The 14,482-nt window shown below is 49.1% G+C and overlaps 1 protein-coding gene across 3 annotated transcripts in view; it reads left to right on the top strand.

Annotated features, from left to right (window-relative positions):
- LOC126536169 (monocarboxylate transporter 12-like) overlaps positions 1 to 14,312 on the top strand; it is a 44,674-nt gene extending 30,362 nt beyond the window's left edge. Inside the window, exons 1-5 of one of the 3 annotated variants that reach the window (XM_055073840.2) lie at positions 1,275 to 4,195; positions 6,084 to 6,394; positions 7,065 to 7,208; positions 7,316 to 8,245; positions 10,578 to 14,312. In XM_055073840.2, the coding sequence (XP_054929815.1) occupies positions 6,181 to 6,394; positions 7,065 to 7,208; positions 7,316 to 8,245; positions 10,578 to 10,705 (1,416 nt within the window). In that variant the 5' untranslated portion in view covers positions 1,275 to 4,195; positions 6,084 to 6,180 and the 3' untranslated portion in view covers positions 10,706 to 14,312. Of the gene's footprint in view, positions 1 to 1,274; positions 4,196 to 5,001; positions 6,395 to 7,064; positions 7,209 to 7,315; positions 8,246 to 10,577 lie in introns of those variants that run through there. The other 2 variants (XM_055073839.1, XM_050183049.3) reach the window with 2 other exon arrangements.
- The last annotated feature ends 170 nt before the right edge of the window (positions 14,313 to 14,482 follow it).

The following is a 14,482-nucleotide window of genomic DNA, read 5'->3' as shown; positions in this document are numbered from 1 at the left end:
GGTGGCGCAAACATGTGACGCGCATCATCAGCCGCGATGCGTGTATGTGTAGTAAACTTTTTTGGGTGTGTCGGTTTTAGTTTAACGAAGGGAACCGGCGTCTATGTTTTGCTAGGAAATAGAAAATCTGCCCACTATCTGATCGCTTGGCGTAGGAACTGAAACGTAAGAGCGCGTGCTTGTGTACGGCCAACCTAAGGCAACCCCGAAACATCTAAGTGCCAGGCGCTATCAAATATTTGTGATACGCCGGCATCGTTATCACGCATTTCAAGTCTCGTATATAGACTTGAAATCAATATGATATGTCTACGCTAGCCTACTGTATGAGGCCGATGGCGCTGCTCAACACAGCAATCACTGCAGTTGGTGAAGCAGCATGATACATATGTAAGCTATGTGCTTCGTCATTGCCGTTTTTGCCCTGTAAAGCCGTAATATACGAGAAGCTAGGATTGCATAAAAAGCATGCGACCGCTATTTGTGAGTACAAAATTTCCGTTATACGGGTGAGTGCGTCGTAGAGAACCAGGACGAACAAAACTGAGAAAAAGAATGGTTATCATTCTGTTTCTCGATCGAAAGAAAAAACAAAGAGAAAACAGGCCAAGGCCGCAATAAAACCTCGCATGGTAATGCAGCACAACGTTTATAGATCTGTAAACGTTGATTTCGCGTGCTTGGACCATGCCCTAGTTAGAACAAAGATACTATCTATAATGCAGCATCGACCACTGCTTCGGACGCTCGCGCATTTCGTAAACGGTCGCTTTGATGGACAAGTGCAATTCACACTGTAAGGTATGCTGTTACTACTAACCAAGACTATTTTATTAATGGGTGGAAACCACGTCCACCAAACAAAGTAGTCACGCAATATAAGCTACAGCTAACAGTTCGAACGGTCGTCAAAGTATATATGCACAACTTCTACCGTAGCAGAACGGTACCCACGCTGTTACGATCGTCGCGTATCTTTCATTGCTCTTAAACCGCAGCTTATAACTGAAGGAGAATACTGCTATATGGTCACATTAGTGAACGGAATTTCCAAAAGTACACAATTGATCTCCGAGGCTGATCGTATAGGCTCAAACACGCGCGCACGCATGGCGCTGCGTGCTCCGTCCGCCTCAACGCCAGCAGAAAGTCCGGCCATGCCGACTTAAACCAATTCACTACGTCTCACAGAACCGCTTTCTACGTAGGAGACGCCACGTCACACTAAACACACCAAACAAACACCAGAATACAGCGCCAAGCGTCGATTTCTGGACCTGACGGAGCGCTCGCCCAAGCCAGCATGCCGACTGCCCATAGATGGCGCCACTGCGTATGCAACATGCAATATTTCATTTTTATAGATTTCCCTGCTTTGCTCGAATAGGTAGGCAGTAGAGCCAGGTAGATGCGTCATCCTGGCTTGGGCGTGGTTGCCACGTCCACCCTATGCAGAGGGTTGGCCACATCATCATCATCATGGTGGCGCCCATGAAAAAAACGGTCTATAAACTGAACTAGCTGCTTTCTGCAATCATGAGCTTTTTCTCTCTTGTGTTTTATTTTATTACCTTATTATCTGTCGTAGGTGTATCTCGGACAGGCGACATCTGTGCCGTGATGTGTTTTTTTTTTCTTTTTACCCTGACGGAAGTCGAGTAACAGTTGATTCCGTTACGTCCCGTTTTCAACTGTGGCAGAAAGCGATGAGGCAGGGCGAAGTGCACCCAGCGGACAAGGCAGGTGCTTTTCAGCAGCCACACGGCGGTCGAAGGCGAGCAAGCTTGCCTGCGGTATATTTTGTCACGTGTGTAGTGAGCGTCAGGGAGTTAACGTCGTGAAATTACCGGGATTCTTCTCTTTTTTTTTCCGCGGCGTCGGCTTAGCAAAGCAGAAGTCACTGGGTCGCACGGACACGGACAACGCAGAGGGATCACGCGTCTCCTCCGGAAGCGGTGTTCGTCTCGTCCTCCTCGTTCCCTTTTCACGTACTTTTGGTCGCAGCGCCGTTCGTTCCAGGCCGTCTGCTCGTCGTCTCGAGTCACGTGGATGCCGCACCGGCTAGGAGGACCTCGTCGCAACAGTGAAACACAAGTTGGTTCGTCTGTGTAAACAAAACACGCGCTTTCACATCCATGCGCTGTGGACGAAAACGAGCAAGCAAGCTTGCTGCCGCCGTACTTTGTTTTTCTCATGCAGCGAAACAACCACAGGTTGCGATTCGAGTCGGTAGACTATACTCTCGCTCTAGCGAGCGCAATAAAGTGTAAATGCCTTTGGTTACGCTGCTCGCGCTGCTTCGACCCGTGACAATGATCGCCGAGGCGTTCTTCTTGGTGTTGTTACTGGCGCTGACTATTTCATTTTTATGCGATGTCTTGCTTGTACGTTACTTGTTGTATCGCCTACTTGGGCCGGAGCCCCGCATGCCTGGCACGCGTGGAGCCCCCGATAAAAGCGACCACCGGCCGGACGAATACCGTACGCGACCATACTTGATTGGCACATTTTTACTGTGACGCAATGTCCGAGTCTTCAAAACGCGGTGGCAGAACTCCAGCGTGTCGCCCTGCTATATGCGTTTGTATGATACCTTGCATCGTCGGTTAGGCCGACGTGAGGAGTGTACTAGTTCCCGCATTGAAGGACTCTGATTGGACTATTGTGTGCTGCAGATGTTTCGAACGCTCTGACTGTGTATACTGTGAATCACATGTTTTATATACGATGGCAAGCTGTACGCACGAACTACTTGCATGTTTCACTCCTTTCGTGTTTGTTCCTTTCTTTGTTTCACATGCCCCTTTTTTTTTTGCTTCTGACGGCAGTTATGAATTGAAAATGAGCGTGATGTGTCCGTATAGTTCGCACCAAGTTGTTATTGAGCACATGCTCTGTAGTGGATCCAGATCGACTACAGAGACTATAGTTGCGCATGTGCCGCCGTGCCCGTTGCTTTTGCCGCTCAGCTGGTCGCTCCATCTCCCGAACGTAATTCCGCACTGCGTCTTCTCTGCATCACGACAAGGTATGCAGTGAAGACGTAAAAAAAAAAAAATGAAGCAACGCCCTGGGGATTCAAATTTAGCTTTATCGTGAATAGCAGTTTCGAGCTTTGAAAGCGGAGAATGAACGCGTACGTTCGTTCGCGCACAATTCGTTCGCATCTGTGCTGCCGTGTCGAGGCTCGTGACGTCAGAGCCGCGCCACTCGGAGCCGGGGACAGAGAGTGGCTGTGTTCGCTCACATACACAACGACCCAGTAAAGCTATAGGGACGTCGCATGGACTGCGCAGAGTGATGCACGGTAGCTGAAGGGAGGTAATTACTCCAGCATGGTTGGGCGTAAGATAGTGAGGGACTGCACTGAACCGGATGCGTGCGCTTAGAAAAAAAAAATTCACGGAGGAAATAGTGTATGAGCCGGGAAAGACTGATTGATTGATGGGTTGTAACGTCTCAAAGCAACCCAAGGACCATGCAACGTATGGGAAAGTGCTTTGGCATAAAAGCTACCGCTCAATTTTCTTCGGTGCTCAAGAGAGCGGGCTGTTGGTGTCATTTCACATTGTGCCATCATTTTATTCATTCACTTTAATCTTGGAGAGACCCGCGACATAATTTTTGTCCTCATTTCCAGTTCCGTCGCATTTAGTCAATGAACCGATAAGACATCCTTTTCTTCGTTTTTCAAGCTGCATCGCTACTTTATAGTGTCCGAGGGACTACTTAGCTGTGCTTGTTTGGGTCTTTCTTTCTTATTTGTGATGGCGTTGTCATTGGGAACGAGAAAAAATAAAAATAATAGACAAAGAAGCTGCAATTTGTGTACACTGGGGACAGTTTTCAAAACTGAATTGCGAGCCAGTCTCGTCCGTCGTTGCACAGCACCGTCTGCTCGGAAAATAAAAAAAAAAAAAATGAAAGCAGCTGTCGCTGGCGATGTAGGTGATGGGAGTCGGATCACGTGACGTTTCCGTTCCCGCCAGCTGCCAGTGCTTGCGACGTTAATTCTGTACTTCAGAAATGTGTTGCTCAAAGTCTCTAGACCAGACCGCCTACAGCTTAATTCGACCGTACTTAAACACCACAACTGATAATAATTTAGCCAGCTTTAGCGGCGCCGGAACGTCTTTTGTGTCTGCTCAGTTTTCGCGCTTGACGGACGGTGCTATCTTGCGTGTTTCGAAAGCAGGTGAGTTTCGGCGATAGCCGAGCTTCATGCCCCGAAAGGGCGTATTTGTTATTGTTTCTAGAGCCTGTAATCTGGCCAGCAGAAAGATAATAATGTCCAGAATTAGGTCGCAGTAAGGCAGTCTGTAGCGGAAGACATTTTGTAGCGCGTATATCGTGCGTTTTAGGTCGGCTGCTTTTATAATAATTATGGGGCTTTACGTGCCAAAACCACTTTCTGATTATGAGGCACGCCGTAGTGGAGAACTCCGGAAATTTCGACCACCTGGGGTTCTTTAACGTGCACCTAAATCTAAGTACACGGGTATTTTCGCATTTCGCCTCCATTGAAATGCGGCCGCTGTGGCCGGGATTCGATCCCGCGACCTCGTGCTCAGCAGCCCAACACCATAGCCACTGAGCAACCACGGCGGGTGGCTGCTTTTATAGAGTATATGTAATTATGGTTACACTGCTGACCTTGAATCCCAGATATACATTTAAGACTAAATTAAGGTACGAATCCAGTTATATTCCGGCCTGCAGCCGCTTGCATGAAATATTTACTCTTGGGTGTGGGCAGGTTTGACCAAGTATAAAGCGCCTCGCGTGGTGGTCGCTTATTTGCCGTATATATAAGTGCTGGAATAACGGAAGTAACAAAAAAAGGGGGAAAAAACTTCGTTCAGGTTTTACCCTTTTGTTACTGGACAAGTCCTCTGTGAAAGGCCCAATCATGCGTAGCTTGCCCTTGCGTTATTCGGATTGTTTCCCTAAAGACGTTCCATTACGCCCAACTATTACAAGCCAGGACATTCTAAAGAGTGTGTACTGCCACATTTCTCGTTCGAATCGGGAGACTAAACTTCCGAAAATGGTGTCAGAGCGACTTTTCTACCATGTCATATATAACAGAAAAACGGCGCTGGTACTGTCATCAAGTCAATAAGGCAACACGTGTCACGGGGTGCATACAGTGTAGCACGCATGGCGTTGTCGTCCATTTACCCGCCTGCGCATGGTTTACTAATGACATTGCATTTGCTGATCGCAATCACACAAAAAAATATAACAATGATTATCAGCTGCTTTCAACACGGCTTAAAATTCGTTCACCTGTTCGTAACCACGACGCAGTTCTGGAGGCCGGCAAATAAACGGCCCTAGCTAGACCCAGTCCATGTGCAAACGAGCAAGCGCCACTAGTTTTTGACGTGCGCGAGCTGCTTGGCAATTTTCCGCATTGCGTCGCAGATGTAAAGAGAAAAAGAGCGAGAGGGATTGTGTGCACTGACAAATTGCAAGGTGTAGGCTGGTACAGGCGAGCGCCTGACGGACGTGCGCAAAAAACAAAAAAAAAAAAGGAAAGCCTTGTTATCTTTTTATCTGTTATCTTTTTAGCTACGCCGTGGCTACACTACACCCTCTTTTTTTTTTCTTCTTGGTCTTCGGCAATCATGAACGCCGGGCGCGCAAGGAAGTTGGGCTACTCGAGCATGCTTGAGCCGCCATCGACGGAGACGTGACGACGCGCGGAACAATCCGAGAGATAACAAGCGATGCAAGAAGCGCTGTCGCGAAAGGAGAGAGAAAGAATAAAAATAAGTAAAAGAAAGGAGTCAAATAAGGAAAAGAACGAGCGAAAGAAAATCTCGACCGTCAAGTGGTTGCTGTCGTCGCGGCCAGCCGCCCGCTATTTTGCCGCTCGCCACAAAATAGCGCGTCGGTGTAATCAGATTTCTCCGCTCGGTGTATAACGCAAGCTCGGCTTTCGGACCCGCATTTCGACACCCTAAGCCGAAGTTAGTGGAGGGAACGCCTGAGAGAGAGTGAGAGAGAGAGCGTGGTGAGTTTGAAGAGACTTGGCGTTCGGCAGCAGACGGCCACAGCTGACGTAGGACGCCGCGCAGGCGGCTACCATCGCAGGTAAAACGCGACGTCTGCTCTACCGACAGCGTCCAGGCTTGCCGCAGCTATAGGGGCTGCTGACCGCGCCGTTGCCCAGCCATGGCGGCTGGCTACGCGGTCATGCGCAAGAACGGGGTGGACTCGGCCCGCAGCTGGCTGGTGGCGGTCAGCTGCTGCTGGATCAACTTCTTCTCGGCCCTCATGTACAAGTCGAGCGGCGTCGTCTACATGGGCGTGCTGCAGACGCTCAACGTGTCCCGGGAGGAGGCCTCGTGGCCACTCACGCTGCTCGCCGTCTTCATCTTTACGACCGGTAGATATGCACGCGCTCGCATTGCTCCGATAAGATTTTGCGAAATGATGAATTTCCGGGATTCAATGCTGTTTCTCCTGCGTACGCTACCGGGAAAGGGTGCACTTTTTTTTTGTCGCATTCGTACCCGTGTTGTTCTTTTTTCCGCATCCGTATTTCGACGTGGTAACTGCTCCCTAAACTAATGTTTAGGGAACAGTTACCACTTTATTATGAAACTGCACTTTCATAATATTTGGTTCGCAGTGGTCATCTATGCTACACATTCCTTTTTTTTTTCGTCGTACTTTCCATGTGCTATCCTTATTGATCCCCCCTTATTGATTTGTTACAAAACTTAATCTTAAAGCCTTGGAGTTCAAAGGCCTATGGCAGTTGTCAACCAACCAATCGATCGATCGGAGTTTATTTAACAGGCATAGGCTGGATGGTCAGGTGGGCTAACAGCCGCGATTGGAACTTGACCGGGCCGAGACGAAAATGCATCACGAATATCCGTCGGTCGCACCCCTTGGGAATCTGCGCATCTCTGAGACAGTGCTTGTCGACGGGAACGGATGAGGTTTTCGACGGCGCATGCGGCATGTTTTTCGCTTTGCAGACGTCGGTGTCACACCGACGAAATCTTCCGCAGACTCTCTGAATACCTGGCGTGCGTGTGCCTTTCCAGCTCCTGTTGCAGGCGTTCTCGCCCTGTACATCGACATCTGGAAAATCTCGCTGTGCGGATGCCTCCTCTCGTCGATCGCGGTGTGCCTCTGTTTCTGGGCCAACAGTGTGATCCACCTCATTGTCTGCCTGGGTGTCGTGCAAGGTATACATAACACGTTCTCTTTCGGCTGAGCAACTCGGTTTCGCGTGCGCATTCCGAGATGGTGCGGTCGGTGAGAGACTTTCTTTTTTTGTTTGTTCTGTTTCAAGGTTTCGCTCTCGGTCTGCTCACGCTGCACAATGTGATCATCAATCAGCACTTCGAGAGGCACCGGGCCACGGCTTCGGGGATCAGCTATGCGGGTCCCACGTTCGCCTCCATCGTTTACCCCCCGCTCGTCCAGCTGCTGTTCGAGCAGTACGGACTGCGCGGCTCGCTGTTGCTCTTCGGCGGCATCATGATGCACGCCGCCGCCGGTGCATTCTTGCAAATGGAGCCGAATCCGCGGAAGGCGTCGTCGTCGTACAGGGTCGTTCCGCGGGACCCTTTGCCGGAAGACGCCGAGCGCTCGAAGCACCAGCTCGACAGTGCCGACAAACTCAAGGATGAAGAAACGCCGGCACTGAATCCACCCGACTGCGGTGCCAGCTTCCAGCGTGGCACCTCGGCGTCGGACCCGGCCGTGCGGGTGGAGACGGGTTGGAGGCGTCTCGCGGACGTGCCGAATATCCAGCGCAACGTGTCGGTGCTACTGGAGCCCATGTTCTACCTGATCTGCGCCTCGTTCGCCGCGGTGCTGTTCACCATGACCACGTACCTGACCGTCGTGGTGGACTTCGCCGTGGACAACGGCGTGTCTCGGATAAACGCCGTGCTGCTCATCTCGGCCTACTCGGTGGCCGACCTGGTGGCCCGCCTGGGCTCAGGCTGGATCTCGGACCGCGGTTTCGTGAGCCGGGGCAACATGATGGCCCTGAATTTTCTCGTGGGTGGTCTGTCGCTGTTCGCCATGCCTGTGTTCACGACGTACTCCGGGCAAGTGGCCATGGCCGTGGTGTACGGCTGGGCCACAGGCTGCACCATGATCCTGGTGTCGGTGCTGCTCACCGAGCACATCGGGCTGGACCGGCTGCCGGTCTCCTTCGGCGTGACGTCGTTCGTCGCGGGGGCGCTGTGCCTTTCCAGGCCTCCGCTCATCGGTAAGGCTCGGCGTGGTCGGCTTGGCTGGTCTCTCGTCGTCGAGTATAGGCGATCTGTGGATGCAAGTGAAATTGTCAGAACAACAACGTGCATGAGTGTCACTTGTCACCGCTTCCGTCAGTGTTCGCCATTATCGCCGCTTCAAAGTGTCCGCGTATGAGTAATCTGAATCCTTATATCAGCGAAATTCTTAGTCTCGCTAGGTAGTTCACCTAACTATTTGCCGCTCTCAAATGATTTTTCTTTCCTTGGCGCTATAGACAGTCAGTTACCTTTCAACTTATCCCAGGGCTCATCTCCACGTCTTCTTATTCGTGAATAGAACACAATCAATCACTCAATCCGCTACGCACTGTGTACTACTCTGCCGGACGGCAGAACGTATGGCTGCTTTCAAAGAAGGTAAATTCTGGAAGCTTCGTGGCTGTCTTGATTTATAAGTCGAATGCTCAAGACTCAGACAGAGGACAGTTTGTTTTTCCTCGTTGGCAGCAAGCCGAAGAAGGCCCTCCAGCTTCTCCCCATCAAAAAAAATATAATAATAATAGGAACTACCCAAAAAATATGACAGAAAGCTTGTTTGTCACGGCGGTGATTCCATTAGCCGCCGCGTTTTTGGCACAACTTCTTCCCTCACGGAACTGCTGCCAAACTTTGCGCCGAAAGACGCTGCGACAGACTCCTAATTTACTTAGTCCCTACTTCCTGGAACTATACGCTAAAATTCACTTAGCCGCAGTCTCCTGCGTTACTGCAGCGTCAGTAGGTACGCTCTTCTGTCAGTGTAATTTGACGGATATGACAGTTTGTGGCAGTGCGTACTAGTAAACTTGGTAGCGTCGGTGACGCGAACCTAAGAGTAAGCGAATACAGCTGTGGTGGAAATAGAAGCATGGATTAATTGTATTCGCCGCGCATATACGTGTACATAGAGGTCGCCACTGACGAAGGAAAGTGTCATGTCGAACAAGATAAGTTCACCGCTTTATCATCATCGTCATCGGGCGAACTAAGTCCAAAAACAGGCAACTCTCTTGTTGCTCATAAGCTATCTCTTGCGCCCTCGCACTTTATGTGCACTGCAATTACCTCATCTCTAACCAATTCCTATGCTGCTTAGCACATGTATATAACTTTGGTTGTTCGGTGGGTATACATGTATTAATCTCCTTCGGAAGACGCAATAGGTGCCTCCCACTGCGTTTATATGATGATGGCACTAATATTGTCGTAGAATTGAAACCTGGATAACGTATATCACAATTACTTTACATTGTGTCACTTGCACGCATGTGTTATCAATTGCGAGACTTTTACGACTATCGCCTCGTCCACTTTTGTAAAATAAGATGTTCATGCTCTTTCAGCTTGCGTTTTGCAACGCGTGCATTCGTACTTTGCAAGCGATTCATTAGCTACGGCTTCCGCCTTCACGTTTATTATTGGTTCGAGTAAGTGGGAAAGCAGCCGCACTATAGCGTGTGAAACTCGTACATAACAAATTACAGTTTTGTCAGTATTGCCAACATAAATCGGTAGATTTCAGTGCCCTCTCTTCTACGGACTGCTGACGCCGACGCTTCAAACCTGCAATTCCCGTCAGACGCTTTGCCCCAACTTTGCCCGAGCGCGCTACACTGTGGCAGGGTTGTGGCGTCGTTCAAGAGAAACCAATGGTACATTCGAGTGGTCGCTTTCGAGTGCTCTCGCGGTGCGGTTTACATTTACCTGGTCGAGATCGAGTGTTCATAACGCATTCCTCTGGTTCGTTCGGAGTGCCGTGCTCCGTGCAGCTCGGAACGCACGGAGGTGCTCTCACCTTCGACCTCGGGAACGCGACCGAGATGATCCAACACCACCTAGATAGCACAAGGCCTCTTCACTACGTCCATGCTACTGGCCCAGAATTTGCATTGCCGAGGCTGGCGTGACGAAAGCGGTGACGTCAAAATCGCTGTTGCCTACTCGGGAGCAGCCCCATTAGATTATATGGCAGTTGGGCCACTAGCATGACGTCAGGGATCGGAGTGAAAAGGTCTTGTCCTATCTAGGTGGTGTTGGATGATCCTGCAGAATTCCGGTCACGTGTCTTCTCCGATTGCACTGGGAGAAGCTGAACCTTCGGCTAGGGGCATGCTTTCTTTGGCTCCAATGTCGCCTGCAAGCCGTGTCGTAACGCGGTGGTAGCCAGTCGAATGTACCATAAAGCTGTTCATAGCTCAAACCTGGAATTGAGTCAAACTTAAAAAGCTGTCTACGGCTTGAGCATGGTGTCGGTTTAAGCGACTTGGTGTATGCACGGCGTCCCATCGCGCGCTGTTGCCGTTACAGGTCACTACCGAGACGGCTCCGGCGACTACGAAGGCCTCTTCCACGTCGTCGGCGGCTTCTCGCTCTCTCTAGCGCTTCTCTGGTTCGTCGCCACCACAGCGCTCCGTTTCCGGCAGCGGCGGAAGTGACGTGCAGGAAACCGTTTCTTGCATTTGATAACGGACCGAAGCGCCACGTATACCTGCACGACCACGGCATCCTGAAAACGCGGGTGTTCGTTATCCGGCATCCAGCAGACGCAACGTGGCTTGCGGATTTGAACCTTCCGTGTGTGCCTTGTAGGTGCTGCCCAAAGCTCTGGGCCATTCGATGTCACAAGTGCCGCTTGTGTATCGGCGTGCCGTGTGCGATGAACGGGAGACGAAAGAAGTACGTGATACATGGCTGTGGTTTAAGGGAAACGAGAACAGAGGTGCCATATACTTGTTTCTACGCTGCATCTGCTGAAAGTAGATGTTTGTTGTTGTGTTGAAGCAGCAGTGCGTTGTAGTGCAAGTAGCGACTCGGTGTCTTCTCCGCTTGCCGTGAAAATGAATCCGGCCACTCGAACGCGTGATTGTATGCGCAAGTCGACTGTCTTTTATTGTTTTGTTTTTTATTGACTGTGAAGTAACTGTTGTGACCCTTGCCGTTGGAGCAAAGGTAACGTTGTCTCCAAAACCTGTGAACTGCATGGGAAACAAATATTTTTTTTTCTCTCCTTGATGTTACAAGGGTGTCATTCTCGTTAAGGAAAAATGTACTGTAGACTGGGTGCAGTGTATACGGTGTCACGGCACGGAACACAACAAATACAGTGTTTGCCAAAATTTTCAAAAACACCGAACGAAGTGGCAAGAGCGGTCGCAAAGCGAAGCTCAAGAGATCGGAATGAACACTTTGCCTCTACTTCTTGACCGTTGCAACCTGTCACTTTGCAGCATATCATGGTCATCAGTACACTTCCCGGTGAGTCACTGCACGCTTTTTAGAAAGAAGCGTGCAGTTTCAGGCGAAAGCTATGCGTTTACTTCAATGCTTCGTCCGCAGTCGCTTTCGTTATCGGTTCACTGGTTGAATCCAAAAAGTCAATATTGCGGCCGTAATGGCTCGCATATCTGTGCGTGATTCGTTAGTACCGGTGAATTTGGGCAGTGTTGTCATTACATTTTTCATTTGGACACTAAGAGAAATTCTAAATCTGCGTAAGCGTACTCTTCCGAAACTGCTTGGAATTCGTTGACTGAAAAAAAAATATATATATATTTATTAGCAGAGAAAACAGACCAGAAGTCTCCTTTTGAATTTGCGGCAACGGGCCGCGGTGTCGTTTACGTCAGTGTTATACCACCTATTTCGCGGTTTTTGTTCTCATAGAGAGAGAGAGAGAGAGAGAGAGAGGGCTCTTTATTAGAAAAACAGAGAATTTTGCCGGCGCGTATATAACCGCTGGCATGCTACTCTGTATAGGGATGGGGAATGGGATTAAAAGATTCCAGAAAGGAGTTGGAGAAAAAAAGGATAAAAGTAAATATGAAATGTCCGAGTGGACCTGATACTAATATTTACAGGTGACATGGCGGGTAAATTTAGGCTTTTGTATAGGAAGGATGCAATTTTTAAAGCTTTCCTATTTGACCAATTTCTGTCAGGTATTTGAACAATAAATCCAAAACCCGTCGCTGTTTCGAAGGGCCGGGCATTGGACCTTAGATGCTCGGTAACGTTAACGGTTCGTGGCAAATCATGTCCATTTGGTGCTAAAAAAATTGTCTCTCGTCGAGGTACGCGGGGCATTCTAGTAATTCTCATATTTAGCCGTTATACTACAGGCAAAGGCCTGAAATTTTGCCATGTGTAGCCTGTGCATCAACGTTCAAGTGCAATGAATCTTCCTTTGTTGAGAATCGCATTACTGGCACCGAGCAGGTGTCGTCGCTACCCGTAGTTAATTCTTTCGCCTTTTCTATGCTTACGATCGCGACGCCTCTGATCACGGCATGAATCGCCTCTTCAGTATCCCAGATGGATACAGGGTGCCAATCTTATGGGTGCCTGAGTCATACGGGTACAGGGTACACGTTTCAGATGGGTACAAGAGTATTAATGGGATACATGTCTTTGGTGTCCCTTGACTATCAGCCTACGCCAACACACTACCTGTATCCGCCGCGATGGCCTATAGCGGCTTTGGTGTTGCGATGCTAAGCCCTTGGGCGCGGGATCGAATCCCAGCCTTTTCGGCCGCGTTTCGATGGGGGGCGAAACACAAAAACACCCGTGCGTCGTGCATTGGGTGCGCGTGAAAGAACGCCAGGTGGTCAAAGTTAATTTGGAGTCTCCCATTGTGACGTGCCTCATAATCATATCGTGGTTTTGGCACGTGAAACACCAGATTTTTTTTTCTTTTTACACACTACCTGCAACGCGAGCGTACGTCTTAACCTTGACAATCTCACAATGGCGGTGCTGTCGAAGCTTATGACCAATTGAGAAACTGTTTACGTTGCTACACAGGCGTATTATATGAACCGAAAAACTGCACGTGCACCGACAGGGGCCTGACCATCGTTACTGTTTCTATGGAGACAGCACTCGGTCACTGCCGTCATGATTGCCTGTTGAATCCGTTGTAATTGTAGAAAATGTATGTTTGACAAACAGATTTTCAGTTCAGTTCATAAGCGACTGTTGTGCCATTGCTCACAAGCGCCTCCGGGATTTATACGGTTAACTGACCGGCGTAGTATAAAGCTTATCGAGCTCGTATTGTAATGGCATGTTGTGTAGCGCAGCAAACACAAGGACGCAAGTAGGAACGAAACATGGGGTACAAGCGCTCGCGTCCGTGTTTCGTTTCTTCTTGTGTTTGCTGCGCTACATTGCATGCCATTCTGCGGCGATCAACGAACAAGCCTACATCGCCGCTCTCGTATTGTAATATAGCGACATTGCGCCTTTTCTTCTAGCAAAACATATGCAGTATTTTTTCATTTAGCTTTTGAGCCCGAAGCGGTGAATGGTCGCGACAACTTCCTGAATGTCTTCTCTGACTTGCACAAGAGTGTGTGTACCTTGTATCTGCTCTCTTGAGTAAGCGCGTGTATACGGCTTCTTCAGCTGTGTACAATATACTCGTATACAGACTGTTGTGTTGCTGTGAATACATCTTTTCCGAGTATCCGGCTGCGCATACCCGAGTTACTGCCGGGTCTAACGCCTACACATGTAAGACGTGTTTCACACGTCTTTGAATGAAGCAGGGAAGAGAGAGAGAGAGAGGCTATAATTTAACTTAGATCCGGCTTGCGGGTGGCTGTGACAAGTACTATGAGGAGGGGAGAAATGATGTGTTGATGTTATTGACTTTGGTCACCAAGTATGTGTCCAATATTGTTCGATTCTCCAGGATGGATTCGCCACTGTGACGCAAGGGTTATGACGCCTAGACTACATTTAAATACGTGTCGTGCTTCTCTTTGCCCATGCACCTCTCATCAGCATTCTTCCCTCGACAAGCATCATACATCGACATCGTCGTTGTGGCACAGAACAGCTGACAGCTGCAGGCGACGAGACTGCGATATCATGTGCTACTGCTGCTACCTCGCTAAGCTCAAACGAACTTCGTCATTTAAATTCCACTGTTGTCATGGGTGTGCGCGGACTTCTTTCTATCCATTTCTTTCTTTTGGCACTCGCGCATAAGAACAAACAAACAAACAAACAAACAAACAAACAAACAAACAAACAAACCGAAGCATTACTCTTAGGTGATATTTAGAAACACTATTAAAACTTCTACCAACATAAATATAAGGGTTGGCATGGACAGTAACGAATGGTGACTAACCACATTACGTGAGGGTGCTTGCTCTAGTACCTTACGAAGAGCAGCGATGTGCTTCAATGTAAAAAAGAAAAAA

This window comes from Dermacentor andersoni, chromosome 4, assembly GCF_023375885.2.
Source record: "Dermacentor andersoni chromosome 4, qqDerAnde1_hic_scaffold, whole genome shotgun sequence".
Lineage (NCBI taxonomy): Eukaryota > Metazoa > Arthropoda > Arachnida > Ixodida > Ixodidae > Dermacentor > Dermacentor andersoni.
The sequence above is the reverse complement of the archived record's forward strand: the minus strand, read 5'-3'. Positions and strand labels throughout refer to the sequence as shown.